This window comes from Myotis davidii, unplaced genomic scaffold (assembly GCF_000327345.1).
Source record: "Myotis davidii unplaced genomic scaffold, ASM32734v1 scaffold96, whole genome shotgun sequence".
In the NCBI taxonomy this organism is placed as follows: Eukaryota; Metazoa; Chordata; class Mammalia; order Chiroptera; family Vespertilionidae; genus Myotis; species Myotis davidii.
Window position 1 is genome coordinate 6239309 of NW_006289416.1, and position 18601 is coordinate 6257909.

General features: G+C 35.5%; 1 protein-coding gene across 7 annotated transcripts in view; it reads left to right on the top strand.

Annotated features, from left to right (window-relative positions):
* The window catches only part of RBBP8 (retinoblastoma binding protein 8), a 92541-nt gene that overhangs the window by 48434 nt on the left and 25506 nt on the right, over positions 1-18601 (top strand). For all 7 annotated transcript variants that reach the window (XM_006761884.2, XM_015562723.1, XM_015562722.1 and 4 more), the window contains 5 exons: positions 613-725; positions 4079-4145; positions 10345-10520; positions 12548-12652; positions 17500-17597. In XM_006761884.2, coding sequence (XP_006761947.1) covers positions 613-725; positions 4079-4145; positions 10345-10520; positions 12548-12652; positions 17500-17597 — 559 coding nt within the window. The remainder of the gene's footprint in view (positions 1-612; positions 726-4078; positions 4146-10344; positions 10521-12547; positions 12653-17499; positions 17598-18601) is intronic.

Sequence of the window (18601 nt, forward strand, 5' to 3'; positions counted from 1 at the left end):
GCCCTCTGCCACCCGGGAGCAGGCCTAAGCCAGCAGGTCATTATCTCCCGAGGGGTCCCAGACTGCGAGAGGGCACAGGCCGGGCTGAGGGACCCCCTCCTCCCCCGAGTGCACAAATTTTTGTGCACCGGGCCTCTAGTATTAAAATAAGGTTAGGTTCTTCAATAAATAAGTTCCCTTGAATAGAGTTTGAAATTAGCAGATTTTTACAGAATTTCACTCAGAATTGCAATCTGTAGAAAGTTTTGTTGTAGCAATGATTTCAGCCTATTAGAGAATTTGTTAAAGGTATGAATGTATCATTAAATTAGTTAATTTTCTTTATATTTGCCAAGTCAATTCTTTAGTTCTTCATAAAGAATAAAAATCTTGGGGTTCAAATATTTTAAAAAATCTTTTAGTACCTGAAAAAAAAATTTTTAATTTCAGCTTTACTGAGGTATAATTGGCAAATAAAATTGTAAAATAAAGTGTACATCTTAATGAGTTGATAGACATACATTTTGAAAGAATTCCTACCCTTTGGGGATAACACATCCATCACTCACTTATTTACTTATTTTTTTATGAGAACATTTAAGTTCTATTCTAAAACTTGTTTTTGTTTCATAGATTAAGAGCAGGATTATGTGATCGCTGTGCAGTAACTGAAGAACATATGCGAAAAAAACAGCAAGAATTTGAAAATATCCGGCAGCAGAATCTTAAACTTATCACAGAGCTTAGTGAGTTTCCTTTTTCATTTGTTAAGTATTTAAAGCATAATGTACTGTTGTTAAAAACCTATTAGTAAATTGGTTGCAACCAAATAAATGGATTGTTTACATATATTTTTCCTTATTTAGGCAAAAGTTCAAATGTCCTTCCTTCACTTTGTATAGATTTAATCTCATGATTATTTTATTAAGAAATACTTACCAGAAGATAGTGCACATACTGTCCACATTGGCCTTAAAGTCTTACCAGCTGTAATACAAGAAGTAAATTTCCTACAGATATGTCCAAATTTGCTTCTTTGGTTTTACCTTTATTTTGTGTAATTTGACTATCTAGTAAACTTAAATACAAAACAGACAATATAATGTTCTACAAAGGTGTATCCTTTTTTTGTTTTCATGACATACTATTACAAGTATATCATTTTCAATTAGGCTCCTTTACCCATTTAACATAGGGTTTTCTTTCATTCTTAGCCTTTTCCTCCTAACCTTTTTCTATTCTAATACCTCTCTTAACCTTTTCTTTTACCTGTTTATATTTTTTAAATATATTAATTTCAGAGAGGAAGGGAGAGGGAGAAAGAAAAACATCAATGATGAGAATCATTGATTGGCTGCCTCCTGCACGCCCCCTACTGGGGATCAAACCTGCAACCTGGGCATGTGCCCTTGACCGGAATTGAACCTGGCACCCTTTGGTCTGTAGGCCAATGCTCTATCCACTGAGCCAAACCAGCCAGGGCCCAAAGTTATTGTAAAAATAAACACACTAAGGGCTTTGTGTTTATGAATTTTTGGTGTTTCTATCTTATTGATACTGTTTTCTTCCTGTCCTGTCTTTCTTTTTTTGTTACTACTCTTGCCAATTATTGAATTTGGAGTATAACTGATTTTTTTCTATTTCATTTTAATTTCATTATTTTGGTGTTTGTACCTCCTATTCATTGAAGGTAAATATCAAGGTTGTGCCACTTGCTTTTGAACACACTCTTGAGTGTCACAGCTTTAATTTTATTCTATACTGGGGTTTTCTGTTTTGTTTTGTTTTGTTTTTAAACATGTTTTTTAATTGATTTTAGAGAGAGAGGAAGGGGGAGAGAGAGAGAGAGAGAAACATCCATCTGCTGTCTCCTGCATGCTCACTACTGGGGATCGAGCCCACTCCCAGGCATATGCCCTGACTAGAAATCGGACCAGTGACCTTTTGATGCATGGGATAATGCTCAAGCAACTGAGCCACACTGGCCAGGGCTTCACCATTGTTTTTTTGTTTTTGTTGTTTTCTTATAAACTATTAAATAGGTCCCCCTGTTTCCCCCATTAACTTCTTCCAGCCCACTCCCATTCTCCCTCCACCATTTTTTTTAATTCTTATTTTTATTCTTTTTGATCAACTCATTTAACAATAGCCTAACTTGTCAATGTTTTCTTCTCACTTTGATATATTAACAAATCAATCTTCCCATCATTCATCTGTGAAAAATAACTTAATTTTTTAAGATAAATTTTAGACTTCTTAGCCTGCTTTTGAAGGTTTTCTACCATTTGTTATACCCAGTCAGTCTTTCTAACTTTGTTCCATTAATTCTCTGCATAGAAGAGTCACCTATCCAGTTCATTTGTCCTCTGTGGTGAATTTTTTTGTGGTCTCAAGGGCCCAAAACAACCTTTTTCTCCTTGAAATTTTCTTTAGTACTTTATCTGTACCTCTCTAATGCCCTTGTGACTTTCAGGTATATAAAATGTGTTTAATTATAGCTTGTCTCTCATTAGACTACACCTTTCTGTAGGCCATTGTCCATATCTTAAGGTTTTTCTAGTTCCTTCACAGGAGGTAGTCTAGCAACCTCACATATAATAGATAGTCAAAAAATTTTGTTTGCTCAATTTAAGAAAATATTTTTAGGCCTGGTCTGAGTGGCTCAGTGGTTGAGCATTAGCCTATGAATCAGGAGGTCATATGCCTAGGTCAGTGGTCGGCAAACAACGGCTCACGAGCCACATGCGGCTCTTTGGCCCCTTGAGTGTGGCTCTTCCACAAAATACCACGTGCGGTCGCACACGTACAGTGCAATTGAAACTTCGTGGCTCATGCGCAGAAGTCGGTTTTCGGCCTGGGCAAGTCTATTTTGAAGAAGTGGCGTTAGAAGAAGTGGGGGGTGGACATATAGAGAGGATGAACGAAAGGAGATAGACGAAACAAGTATACAAGATGAGTGTGGATGGGAGAGTTGGAAGGGGTCGACCTCAGCGAACTTACCTCAATCAGATTGAGGACGTTTTTAGCAAAGGCCAGCTTAGGAGTACCCTAATTAAGTTAATAACAATGTACCTACCTATATAGTTTAAGTTGAAAAAATTTGGCTCTCAAAAGAAATTTCAATCGTTATACTGTTGATATTTGGCTCTGTTGACTGATGAGTTTGCCGACCACTGGCCTAGGTTGTGGGCTTGATCCCCCAGCAGGGGGCATGCAGGAGGCAGCCAATCAATGATGCTCTCTCATCATTGATGTTTCTATCTCTCTCTCCCTCTCCCTTTCTCTCTAAAATCAATAAAAGTATATTTTAAAAAAGAAAAGAAAATGTTTAAATTAGTAAAGCACTAAATTATTAACAAAATTTTAGAATATGATTAATTTTCTTTGGTACAGGTTAATTGGATTTACTGTTATTGATTATATATTTATATATATTTAGCTCCTAGTAAAACACATCCTTAACCAGGAACATCATAGTAAGGATTGGTAAGAGATTTGTAATGGCTACAGTAGAAATGATAGCCCATAATTGAGTTTTTGCTTTATAAATTAAATATGGGTGGATAGGAAATTTTAGTTGAGGTGGATTCAAACAGACTTCAATTGGTATGTTTAGATTATTGATATAATTACTCATAAAACATAGAGTATCACTTAAGGAGAAAATATGATTGTGTTTATGTTATAAAAATTACACTGATATCCAGTGTTAGATTACTTTTATGATCAGATTTATTTCAAGATAAATGACTCTCACTAAAATGGTATTTGAAATTAGTAGAACTGAGTAACCAGATGGAATGCTTTCTTGTCCTCAATATGAATTATTAGACCCTACTCCCCAGTACATGAGGTACTCTTTCTTTATTTGCTCACAAGCATTACATAAAATTATTAATCATTTGCATGGAACTGGCAGAATATGAGATGTAATCACTACCTAGTAACAAATTAGCTTTGCTCGGTAACATTAATCCTAACATTTTGACTTAGAATTAAAAATCCTAATGTCTCTATAATTGTTGAAATTATTGAAAAAGCCTGACATACATGTTAAAAGAGTTATAATATGTGCCATTTTTTTCACATTATATTTAAGTGAATGAAAAGAATACTCTACAAGAAGAAAATAAAAAGCTTTCTGAACAACTGCAGCAGAAAATTGAGTAAGTATATTTTCTAAATTGCAGTAGAAAATTTAATAATTGAATATTTTCCCCCAATTTTTCTTTCATTTTATTTAGCTATACAAACTGTAAAAATATATTAAGAATTGCAGATTTCATTTTTAAAAATTATGAAGTGTTCTGTAATAAAAAAATGTAAAGAAAATCACTATATTTTTGTTCATGTTTTGGGAATACATATGAAAGTGTATATATCTCTTAGCGCAAGAAAGTATTTGAACATTTTAATTTAAAATGTTTTAATTTTAATAATTATTATAAATAATACATTATTAAAATACATTTCAAATAAATATTTTAGTTTTGTTATCTTTCTTCCAGCCCTGTCCTGGCAGCTCCTAAGAGCAAACTGAATAAGTATTTCCTCTTACACACTTCTCAGGCCACAAAAACTCTCTCTCTCTGATCTCTCCCTCTCCCACCATTTCTCTTAAAGAATAAAAATAACTTTTATCCTGTGTACCAGTTACTCTTCTTTGTGTTTTATGTTTATTATTTCTATTGTTCATTATGATTCTTCAAGGTAGTTTATTATCTGTACGTTATGGATGAAGGAACCAAAGCTTACAAAAATCAAGTAACTTGCCTTGGTCTCACAGTTAGTAGGTTTTAACACCATCACTCAGACCCATATCTTCTGACTTAAAGGCCTCTGTTCTTTTCTTTATGTGACAGTGTCTCCAAAAAATAGCCTAAGGTCGACCAGTGCAGAGCAGAGATATGGCTATCTCTTATTTTCCACTTACGTAAAAGTTATATAATATTTTAAGAGTTAGGATTCAGGATAGTCTCAATGGTTTTATAGGACCATTATAGGGCTCTGAAAGATTCTATTATATTTGAGTAGACATCTATAACAATTTTGGTATAAACTATGCTGATGTAATATTCTTTTGCTTTAGAAGAGTTATTTTCTTACGTATAAACACATCTCAAAGGTGAAATTAACATCCTTATCAGAATACTTTAGGTAGTGGATTTCCAGTAGGATTTTGATATTCCTCCCATGTGATCAGTCACTATACATTGGTAGCCAAAGGGGATTTTGAGGAGGGATAACAGTCAGATGAGAACAGAAGTGAGGGGATCAGACTGAGGCTATCAAACATGTAAATGAAAAGGTCAACACTTAACTAATTTTCCTCATGCTGTTAGAACACAGATTCATAATCTTTTACATACAATTCTAAAACCCAAAAGGTGTTTGTTTTTTTAAATGTTATCCACAACTTACCTCAACTGACAGGATGCTATTTATAGTTCTTATTTATCCCACCATTTCATGTGAGCAGTCGATGGTTTGCTATGAAAATATCCATGTGCTTGGCTACAGGATGATACCTCAGGCTCCCCTGTGTTATATAATCATCTCTATATGATCTATATTACCTTTCATGTAAAAAAAAAATCTGGCCGAAACCGGTTTGGCTCAGTGGATAGAGCGTCGGCCTGCGGACTCAAGGGTCCCGGGTTCGATTCCGGTCAAGGGCATGTACCTGGGTTGCGGGCACATCCCCAGTGAGGGGCGTGCAGGAGGCAGCTGATCGCCGTTTCTCTCTCATCGATGTTTCTAACTTTCTATCGCTCTCCCTCCTCTCCGTGAAAAATCAATAAAATATATTTTTTAAAAAAAATCTGAACTCTGAATCACATCTGCTTCCAAAGATTTCAGATAAGTGATTGTTGACCTATATTAATTTATGTTATGGGAAGTTATTTAGCACAAGTAACTTATGATGTTTTAAACACATCAACCTTGATACCTATGAATACTGAAGATAAATAAGATAATATTTATATGTTATATAGAGGTTAATAGAAATTAGGTGATTACCTCAACAACCAAGCTATATAAAAACCAAATGGTATATTGAAACCAAATAATGTCATTCACTTGATAGAAATACCAGTATTAGTTCTGATTAGAATTAGTTTATTTTTAGTGTTCTCAAATTCAAATATTTTTCCTGTTGAGGTTCATTGATATTTTAGAAAAGATGTAAAAGCTGCAGTTTAAATTACAGTAAAGATGAATCAGGTAGATAAGCTCAGGGCAAGTATGTTTATTTAGGATATGCCTTAGTCAGAATAATGTAGGAGGTAATCTATTGTCTTTTAATTCTCTTCTGAAATTTAAGATAGTTGTTATTTTCACAAGGCAACTTCTTTGTAGCTTGCTCTCCTTGAACAAATTTTCTTTTCCTTGCAGTTTAAAAAAATAACAAGTATTATCTCATAAAGGCAACATGTTTTCCTCAGATTACCTAACTGTAACATTATGCTATTAGCAGCGCCTGAAGTTCCCCTGAACTTTAGAAAAATTATTTGACCTATACTTTTGCTTGTGAAATGTAGTAATTCTAACTTCTCTAAACTGGTTTTGATGTTACAGATACCTTATATGGTAGGACAGTTATTTAATGACATTATAGTGAGAAATTACTCAGTAACAATTTGTCATTATAAAGTTTAAATATATATATTTCAACTCTACCAGTCACAGAAAGCAGATAATTAACTAAGCTAGGTATTGGGGTCACCAGCGGTTGCCAACCTTTTGGACCTCACGGACCACCAGTGGTCTGCGGACCACCAGTTGGCAACCGCTGAGGGTCATGACTCTTTGTTTCGGGAAATGGATGTACTGGTTCAGTGAAAGTCAAAGGAGTCAATATTTAAGTGCATACACTTAAAGACAATAGGATTCATGTCATTCACTGTTCTCTTCTGTGTGGACAGAGTTAAAAATAAAGTTTTTGTTTCATTTTGTTTTTTAAGATGAGCTACACTGCCCTCTTCTAAATTGAATTCCTTGTATGACTTCTTTAACAGAATTGTTTGAATACCTTTAGTACAAGTTCAGTCTCCCAAGCCTATTTAATTTCAGTGAGATGAAATTATTAGAAAGTTCTTTCTAAGTTTGTATAGAAATCACTCTACTTATATGTAAGTTCTATTTGTCAATACTGATTTTTGCCTTCTGGGACCATCTGGAACAAGTTATACCCTCTTCTACCTCCTAGACCTTTGTATACATGAAGATAACTATCATGGCCCTCCTGAATCCTTTTCTTTTTTAATATATTTTTATTGATTTCAGAGAGGAAGGGAGACGAGGAGAGAGATAGAAACATCAATGATGAGAGAGACTCATTGATCTGCCTCCTGCATGCCCCCTACTGGGGGTCTGTGGAAAGCAGCTACAGCGTTTGGACAGGTTCAAGCTTTGGACTAATGAGAGGGCACATGGAAGTTTTTTCGTTTTTCCTTTTTTTTTTTAATGACGAAGGACAAAGGAGAACGAAGGCAACACTTGTTTATTTGGACACCTCTAGTTAGAGCTAATTTTCAATTGTTTTTTTCTTTCTTTTGTGATCCCAGCTAATTCTAGATTGGCTCTGCCAGGAAGTCACTTCTTCTCATGACTCACTCATGTTTCAGGTTGAATTTTTATGACTAATAGGCAGGTAGGCTGTGATGTGATAAGTTAAAGTGAGGTCAGATAGATTTCACACTCCATTAATTTAAAAGCCTTTCTCATATGACCAGCTTACTCTGTTTTTCCAGAATAAGACAGTTGGATTTGTAGGGAGAGATTAAAAATAAGATAGTAGCTCTAAATAGTTCTAAAATCTTTAATAAAAAATATAGGATATAGACCACAGTAATATTGATATGATCCAGGAAATTAAGATATAAATAAATGTTAGAAAATATTAATCTTTATCTTCTAATGTTTTTTTTAAAATCTCTGTTGGTCATAGTTTATCAAATGTTCATATTATTGTATGTTTAGAGATTGTATTACAAATTGTAATAGCATAGACCAGGGGTGGGCAAACTTTTTGACTCAAGGGCCACAATGGGTTCTTAAACTGGACCGGAGGGCCGGAACAAAAGCATGGATGGAGTGTTTGTGTGAACTAATATAAATTCAAAGTAAACATCATTACATAAAAGGGTACGGTCTTTTTTTTTCAATAGTTTTATTCATTTCAAACGGGCGGATTGGGCCCGCGGGCCGTAGTTTGCCCACGACTGGTAGACTGTGGTAACATAGACTGGTTTTGTCATGTAAAGACTCAATGCCTGCTAGACTGGGAGGAATTGAGTTGCAGATAAAGTCAGTAATGATTTGACATGGGAAATTCAATTGAGTTAAAGTTAATTAACTTTACTCAATAACTACAATTTAATCCAAACCCAGTCTTTAGGTGCCATATGCCTACATCAGCACAAATTTATTTTTCTAGTGGGATCTGGGAATATCTCATTCTCATTCATTTACTCACTAAATATTTATTGAGTACCTACTATGTGCCTGTTCTTGTGGACACATGATGTATTGGTGAATCAAAGATCCTTATCTCTTGTTTACATTCTAGCAGGTGAGCAATAGGTAAGTCCATTATATACTATGTTAGAAAGCAGTAAATACTATGGATAAGGTAAAAGAGCAGGATAACAAAAAATGAGTACTAAGGCATAGGAAGAAGAATTGCCATTTCAAATAGTGTGTTCAAGGTAGGCCTTAATGGGAAAGTAAAATTCCAGCAAAGACTTGAAGAAGAGGAGGTAATTAGCCATGTGATGTATGTGCATTCCAAGCAAATGAACCAGCTACAGCAAAGAACCTAAGGTAGGAGTATGCCTGGTGTGTTTGAGGAACCTCAAGGTTCCTCAAGGAAGCAGGGGTGGCTCGGCAGTTATATGATAATGAAAGCAGGTCAGGTGATATAGGCAAGGGGAACAGTCAGATCATTAGGACCTTATAAATCATTAAGAGGACTTTGGTTTGTATTTTACGTGAAAGGGAAGATGTGGCAAGTTTTAATCGGGCGTGACATAATGAGTTTTAATAGTTCTGTTCTGACTGATGTTTTGAAACTAGACTATAAGGGCACCTGAATAAAAGCAGTGCCAGATACTCAAAGGTAGAGTCCTTCTTGTAGTCTGTCGTTTGTCTCTTGGTCTACACTAAGGATAACACATTGAATGGTTATCAGTATTATCTTGGGAGTCTGGCTGCTGGGATTTAGATCCTGGTTCTGTTATTTACTATTTTAGTAAGTGACTTAACTTCTGTAACTTCCATTTTCTCATTTGTAAAATGAGACTGTTAGTAATAAGTTCATACTTTGAACAGGGTCTGGCAGTGTAAACCTACAAGAATGTTGGTAATTAGTATTATTTATCACCGTATTTTTGTCAGTTGCCAAGTCATGCTGATTCTACTACTACAATGTTTAGCACTGGCCCCTTCCTTTCCGTAGCTGTTTTCAACATCCTAGTTCAATGGTCGGCAAACTGCGGCTCGCGAGCCACATGCGGCTCTTTGGACCCGAGTGTGGCTCTTCCACAAAACACCACGTGCAGGCGCGCATGTACAGTGCGATTGAAACTTCATGGCCCATGCGCAGAAGTTGGTATTTTGTGGAAGATCCACACTCAAGGGGCCAAAGAGCCGCATGTGGCTCGCGAGCCCGCAAAGGACGTTTTTAGCAAAGGCCAGCTTAGGAGTACCCTATTAAATTAAAACAAAATGTCCCTCTATATATAGTTTAAGTTGAAAAAATTTGGCTCAAAAGAAATTTCAGTCGTGGTACTGTTGATATTTGGCTCTGTTGACTAATGAGTTTGCTGACCACTGGCCTAGTTCAAACCCACAAATGATCTTGGCTGGACTATTGTAGCCCCTACGTAATTGATTTCCTTGCCTCTTTTCTTTCTGTCCCAGTCTTGCACAGTGCTACTGGATTGTCGCATTACTTCCATACTCTAAAACCTTAATTCCTTTCCTCTTGCTTTCTAAACTATGTGCACACTTCATTAAGGCCCTCCTTCACATAGTTCCAGTGTGCCCTTCTCCAACACCAGTATACAATACTGCCGGCCTTTACTCAAACTGTGTGCATTCTCTGCTGATTTTCTCAGCCATTTGAAATTCTTTTAATTTCACTTCAAGTGGCAGCAACTACACTTTGTACATTTCTTCTCACAATAATATTCTCCACTGTAATCATTTGAATCCTTATATTTAGATTTTGAACTTTAGATGCAAGGAATTATATGTCTTAAGTTTCACCTATGTCTTTCTGTAGCTCTATACCATATGGTAGATGTTTTAGTAAATATTCATTGAATTAATTTTCTTTCAATTGTCATTATTTTCCTCTAGGAATGATCAACAGCATCAAGCAGCTGAGCTTGAATCTGAGGAAAATGTTATTCCAGATTCACCGATAACAGCCTTTTCATTTTCTGGCATTAATCGGCTACGAAGAAGGGAGAACCTCCATGTCAGATACATAGAACAAACACATACTAAACCGGAGCTCTCTGTGTGTACAAATGGTAAGGATTTAGAGTTATACTTCAGTTATTTGGTTTTGTAAAAATAGTATCCATCTATTGTTTTTGTGTTATTCAATTTCATGGAAGGTAAATAGTCATTGTTCAGGTAAACTTGTTATACCTGTAAATTTAACTTCCAATAATGAAGTGACTGGAAAGACATTTCCTACCTGTATTATATATAGACATGTATTGTTCTTCTGAATATGTAAACACCCTGCATTTCATAAACATTGTTTATAGTTTCTTGTTTTCTTTTTATTTAAAAAACATTGTATATATCTGAGTGGAATAACTGGAAAAAGGAAAGGAACTTAACACTAATTTTTACCTACTGTGCGCTGAGTGGTTTGAATACAGTATTACTATATTTGAATTATCATGTAGCTATTAGCACCTATATTTTATAGATGATGAAAAAATGCTCTTTAGAAGGGTTAAATAACTCACTCAGGGTCACCTTTCAAGTAAGTAGATGAGTCAGAATTCAAATACAGATCTCCCTAACTTAAACTTTTGTATTTTCCAGATCTTGCCCACAGCTATTTCACATTGAGAATCCTGTCTTTAACTGGCTATTCTTACTTGTTATAATCTGTAGCAATTGGTAGTAATAAAGAAATATAGCATTATAACATATCACTTTGTGGATTACCATGTCTGTTAAATGCTTTGGGAATACCCTTTCATGTAGTCCTGAAATGTATTATGTGACATGATACAAAGATTATTTCTTTCAATATTGATCTAAAGTATATGGTAAACTTTAATTTTTAACCTAAACTATTTGTAACATATTTTATAATTCAAATAAATTTTTAAGAGCTATGCCTTTGAAAAAATAAGTAAATCTCATTCTTTGACAGTGGAAAATTGGCATAATTTTCATCATTTTACATGACCTTACATCACCATCTAGTGGAAAATAAGAGAACTGTTAAAAATCTTACACATAATTAAGAGCTAAAACAAAACTTAAGATCATAGTTGTAGAATGAACATGCATTGGCCTTTTAGTCTGTTATCAGACAGGAGTTACTACAGATAACCATCTGCTTAATTTAGGTCATGTTTAAATCCATGTATAAGAATATTCAGAAAAACAAATTCACAGTAATTTTCTTTATTAGGAAAGTCTTCTTTTGTATCACAAAAGCTCCTGGCTTGTTTCTTCATTATATAAGAATAACATACAACTATTTAAAAACTTGATTTGTCTGTTTTAATGTCGTACTAACCATTTTTACTTGGAATCTGAAATCTGGGATTCAAATGCAAGATAACTTTTGAGCCATGCAAATTATATTAAAATTGACTTAATGACTACTTAGTCCTTTCCTCTTTCTAACCATCTTTGCTTATTTTAAAGTTTATACTGCTTTTTAAAATTATTTATTTGAGAGACCAAAAGAGAGAAACATCCATTTGTTGATGCATTCATTGGTTGATTCTTGTATGTGCCCTGACCAGGAACGAACCTGCAACCTTGGCATATTGGGATGGCACTAACCAACTGAGCTACCCAGCCAGAGCAGTTGATATGCTTTTCAGTATTATTTTCAGGTTATAATTAGTAAAAGTCTATTTCCCTTTACTTATTCTTTGATTGTTTTTCTTTGAATTATTTCTGACAAAGCATGTTTCAGGATTTCCTTTCAGAAAATAAAAACTAAAACAAAGATTGTGGAGATCTGGGATGCAGTATTTATTTTAAACTGACCTACTGATTTACAACAAATACATAGGGAAACTACACATTAAAATATTAGTTTTAGGAGACTTGGATCAAAAGAAGCACATCTGCTCTAGTTCGCTCTCCCACTGTCCTTTACCTGCTACTGATCTAACTTTCAACTTTGTTTCTAGTGAAATTGTGGCATGAACTCTTTATTAGAATATGAAAGTTGTATTAATAAAATAGTACTTCTAATACCGGTAAAGATAGGTTTGTATTGGTTTATCAGAATAGCATTTTGATATTTTCCATCGTCATGGCTTATACATAATCTTTCCTTTTTTCCCTTTAGAATTGAGAAAAGTTCCAAAATCTTCAACTCATCTACAACATAAGCCTAATGAAAATGAAATTCTAGTGGCTGACACTTGTGATCAAAGTCAGTCTCCAGTGGCTAGTAAGCAAAATATTGAAATTACTGCATTAGTTTAAAATTTGTGGTTGTTGGTGGGCAAGAGTGGCCAACAGTCTGAATTAGACAATATTTTAACATTTTTTATTAATGTTGTTTGTATTACTAGGTCTTTAGCAGTCTTTTTCATATTAGAAAGTAATGTTATTCTGTTATTAAATCATATTAGTAGCTCTACGCATTTTAAGACAAAGTGCTAATATATTTTAAGTAAACAATGCTTTACTCTGGTTTACTCATTGATTCAAGAAATATTTTAGTGTTTACTATATACCAGGTGCTGAACAAAACAAAGCCCTTAACCTCACTGAGCTTACAATCTAGTTGGGGAGAGGAAGAAAATAAACAAATATAGGGTGTCTCAAAAAATGTACACACTTTGAATAATTATAAAGGCAGTGTTTATTAAAATACATTTCATTTTCAAAATTGAGCTATCAGCTGTTAAAGTGTGCATACATTTTTAGGGGACACTGTGTATGTGTTAGGCTTTCTAATACCTCTTTTTAGCAGGTTAAGAAGAGATATGGGAAAGCTTCACTTTAAATGTGACATATGAACAGAGACTAAGGAAAGCAAGTGAGTCATGTGGGTGTCTGGGGGAAGGGTATTCCAGGTAGAGAAGTTGGTGAGCACCAAGACTGAAGTGAGGGTGCTCTTTGGTTGGTTTGAAGAACCTTAAGGAGACCTGTGTGACTGGGGCAGACTGAGCAAAGGGGAGATTGGTTTGAGCAACTCTATTAACTGAGAGGGAAGAAGCAGCAGGTTTGCAGAATAGGGTGAGGGTGGTTAGAAATCAGGAGCTTGGTATTGAGAGTATTCTGTTTAAGATACCTGGTAGACATTCAAATGAAGATTTTAGATGGGTAGGTGGATATGGGTTTAGAGAAGTCTAGGATGAGGATTGGAAGTTAGCATGTAGGTGGTATCGAAGCCATGAGAGTGGGCGAGATTACCAACCAAGTGAATGTAGATAGAGAGGTCCAAGTACTTAGCCTTGAGGCACTACATAGTGTAAAATAGTGATTCTCAAGTTTGTTTGTTTTCTTTTTTTTTAACATGTTTTTATTGATTTCAGAAAAGGGAGAAAGATAGAAACAGCAACAATGAGAGAGAATCACTGATCTGCTGCCTTCTTCATGTCCCACACTAGGGATGGAGCCCACAACCCGGGCATGTGCCCTTGACTGGAATTAAACCTGGGACCCTTTAGTCCACAGGCTGACACCCTATCCACTGAGCCAAACCGGCTAGGGCTCAAGTTTTTTTTCATTATCACCCCTACACCAGCCTTTTTAGATAGTTTTTTCCTCTAATCACTTTCCCTATGGAATTGTAATAGTTCTAGTTCAGCTGTAATATATGAATGTATGTATATCTGTGTGTTACATTTTTTTAAAATCCCCCCAAAGCCATTTTCACCCCCTTGGAGGTGATATTGCAACTGTAGAAGTGGTGATTTAGAGGTTGTTGAAATGAGGAGGAACCAACAAAGTAGCATTGAAATAGCGAATAGTGAGATAGGAGAGCTATGATAGTGTGTCCTATAAGCCAGGTGGAGAGAAGAGGGAGAAGTCAACTGTGGCAAACAGTGCTAATAAGTGAAGAAAGGTGAAGACTGAGATTTGAGCATTGGATTTGGTCACATGGAGATCACTGAGTGTTAAACTCATAGCATGAACTCCTAAAGTGTAAGGTTATCAACTAGGCTGTTTCAAGTTCAAGAGAAACTAGGATCAGAGAAAAGTGGAGAGAACACTTCTGAACAAGTCCTTCAGAAGATGGGATATTAGCCCTAACCGGTTTAGCTCAGTGGATAGAGCGTTGGCCTGCAGACTGAAGGATTCCGGTCAAGGGCATGTACCTTGGTTGCAGGCACATCCCCAGTAGGGGGTGTGCAGGAGGCAGCTGATCGATGTTTCTCTCTCATCGATATTTCTAACTATCCCTCTCCCTTCCTCTCTGTAAAAAAATCAAAATATATTTTTAAAAAATAAAAAATGGGATATTAAAACATATTCAGTATATTTTTATGTTGATGGAATGATCAAGCAAAGAGAGAAATGAATAATCCTGGAGAAAGAGGGAACCATTGCTAGATCCTTGAAAAGCCGAGTGGAAATGGGATCCAAGGAAGGATTAGCCAAGGTTAATCATTTACTCATAATTTATCAGTATAAAACTTATACTCGGAAAGCCACAGATAACTTTATATTAGCATGTGTGTGTGTTTGTGTGCAAGCATGTGTGCATATGTATAGACAGGACTATCGGGCAAAGGGTGCTGGGGATGCAACATCAAGTGTGCAGGTCCTTGCTCCTCAGCACTCAGGACCCATCCTCTTCTGCTGAGGGAGACGACTCCATCAGTTGTTCTCTTCCTATATCTCCTCCAGCTTCTCTGCAGGTTCTTTCTTTTCAACATATGCATACGTTATCTTTTCTCTTTTAGAAATAACCCCTCTTGTCTCCATCCTTAGCGACAGCTTCTCTCAAAGCTGAAAAAGGTGATCTTTCAGTATCTCTTCTCTCTCAATTCACTTCACCCCCGCTTACACCCCGAAAGGGGGGGAGCAATGAGGGAAAATAGTATGGGAAAGGGATGAAGGAGGGGGAAGAAGAGAGACAGAGGAGGGGCAGAGAAGGAGGCTATAGTCTCACACTCTCTTCTCACACATTACATTGGAACTGCTCTGGCAAAAGTCATCATGACCTCCTGGCTGTTAAATCTAATTACTAGTAATACTTCCAGTCCTTGTCTTACTTGACCTTTCTGTGACAGTGCACATTGAGCATTCTCTGTTTCTTAAAGTGGTGCCACTTTCCTGGTTCTCTTCTTATTTTTTTGCCTTCCTTTATTGGCTGTTCTTTTAAATGTTACTGTCTCCAATAGGTATGGTTCTTGGTCTATTTTTGTCTCACTTTCTGGAAGAATCTCAACTAGAGTTAATATTCTGCTGCAACCTATATGCTAATAAATCCCAAATCTATATCGCTGTTCAAGATTTTACTCCTTATTTCTAAATCAGTGTATCTACCTACTGTTGAGCATCTCTACCTGGATATTCTTCAACTTCAGCATGTCCAAAATTGAAAATTTTCTGTCAAACCTACTCCTCATCCTTTTATTTACAATCTCAGTAAATGACATTCTACATACCTCTCTGAGTCACCTAAATCAAAAAACTGTGAGTTATCCTAGACACCTGCTTTTTTATCTCTCATATCGAAATACTCTCCAAATCTTATTTATTCCACCTCTTACATATCTGGCATAGACATTCTTCTGTACCCCCATTGTACTACTTTAGGCCAATCAGCATCCCTCATACGACTGTTTTAGTAATTGAATTAGTCCTCTTACCTGTTAAGACTGCTTCTTGCTCTATCATCCTGTCATGGCTAAAATTACTTTTTAAACCCAAATACTGCATCTGTCCTCCATTAAAAACCTTTAGCTATCTCTTCATTGTCTACAGGATAAATTTTAAACTCTTTAGCATAATCTGAACCTGTCTGGGTTCATGTCCTACTCCTACTACATCTTTTGCACTTTAATTTTCAGCAATTGAACCACGTGTCATTCCCTGAATGTTTAATTTTGTTTCACATATATAGACCCTTACACGTGCATAGAACTCTTTTCTCTGCTCCTAGTCCAGTTGACCTGTCAGATTCCTTTTTCTCTTAAAGGTCAGCTTAGGCATCACTTAATGTAGTTTTTCTTGATTTTCCAAGGCGGATTTAGGAGTCTTTATGTTTAAATCTCCTCTTTTTAATGTACTTTTATTACAGTGTTGATCACATTTTATTGCAGTTCTCTTTTTACCTTTCTATAGTCCATAAGTTCCTTGAGGACAAAAGTTTTTTATTTTCATCTAGCACCTAGCTTAACACCTGGATCATAGTATGTGCTCCATAAATACTTACTGAATTATTGGAATTCTGTGTGTATAAAATATTTGTATGTGTGTGTTTTAAATGCTATTTTTTTGTAATTTTTTGTATTGATTTCAGAGAGAAGGGGAGAGGGAGAGAGAGATAAGAAACATCAATGCTGAGAGAGAATCATGGATCGGCCACCTCCTGCATGTGCCACACTGGGGATTGAGCCCGAAACCCGGGCATATGCCCCGATCAGGAATCAAACAGTGACCTCCTGGTTCATAGGTTGATGCTCAAGTTGAGCCATGCCAGCTGGGCTGTATATAGTATTTGAACATAGATGATTTCTGCAGAAATTTGTGTTTAAAACTTGAAAATTATGCAGTACTGAAAATCTCTCCCATAAACTATGTTTTTATGAAAGGTATTATAAATATGGTTTGATATTCATAGTATATCTTAGGTCACAGTGCACCCATTGTAAATATATATTGTTTTTATGATATTATTCAGTTGCAATAAGAAAAATAATCCATCTGTTGCGTCCAATTCACTTAAGATAAATAGAAAATTTAGCTGAAAATGTTTGGCAGATGCAGATGCTAGATATTTGCAACTTATTGCCATTTATACTAGACATATTTGGGCATTTTTGCACAGGATATTAAAAATTGTTCACTGCCATCTTGTAACAATGTTCTGTGAGTCTTTTAATCCTCAAGAATATGTTTATTGATTTGAGAAAGACATTAATGCGAGAGAAAAACTTCGATTGGGTGCCTTCTGCACATGCCCCAACCAGGAAGCGAACCTGCAATCTTTTTGGTATATGAGACAGTGCTCCAACCAATTGAGTCGCCTGGCCAGGCTTTTTTGTTTTTGTTTTTTTTTTGTACATCTAGTTTCTACAATTATATAATTGGTGTGTTTTTTTTTTTCTTACTTAGAAACACGTGGAACAAGCAGTTATCCCACTGATAAGTCATCTTTTAATTTAGCTACAATTGTTGCCGAGACACTTGGACTTAGTGTTCCAGAAGAATCTGTAAGTAGATGTTTAGTTTGGTGATAACATGAATTAATTGGTGTCTTTTTAGGTCATTTTTTAGAGAATTGAGCAAGAAAGAAAAAAAAAACCAACACTTTTTTTCCCCCAAAGACCATTGGATAAAGGCCTAGAACAAAATTGATGTGGCTAGAAAGGCTCATTTATATTATCTGCCCTAAGCTGCTCCAGAAATCTAGAGTCTTTAGAATTTTGGGGATATAGATTGTGGATTGAGTCAGAATTTAGGGAAATCATAATGGCTTAGCGGGTTTGGCCAATCCTCTTCCCTGCACCCTTACTTCCCCCTATTCCTACCCTGTTTCATCTAAGAGAAGGCCTGAGCCTTTAGATTTATTTCAGAATTTATTGGATCTTCTGAACCTCCTTTAAACGGGGTTTGATTTGAAAATCAGATGAATTCTTGGGACTACCATATATATTTTAGTTCTCTGTCCTTATAAGTGCCAATCCAAAAAAACCTAATTGACCCCATGATTTTTGTATTATTTTAGTGCTTCCTTAGTCAGGCACATTTATTTTTTTCTTAATTGATTCCTAAAAATAGAAAACTTGAATTCTTCAATCTTAAGAAAGTTTCACTTTGATACAACTTTAAAATACTACTCCTGTGCTTTAGTTGGTAAATGTATATGGATCTTATAAAATTGCCTTACGATTTAGTGAATTTGTAAAAATTGAATTGATTTTTCATTACATTTGGGTAATTTGTTATTATTTTTTCTAGTTATAAATCTACATTCAAGTGATAGTGGGTAATTTTTAACCTTTAAATTTTAAGTGTTTTAATGGTTTTTCATTTTCTCCTACCCATAAGCCTGGCATGTCAGTATTTCTGACACCAAATATAATAATAGAGCTGATCTCTAAGGATTTGGTTCTTAAATGGGATCCACAGTCCAATAGCATCTGCATCATCTTGAAATTTATTACAAAATCTCAGATGCCATCCCAAACCCACTGAAAGAAAACAAACATTTTAA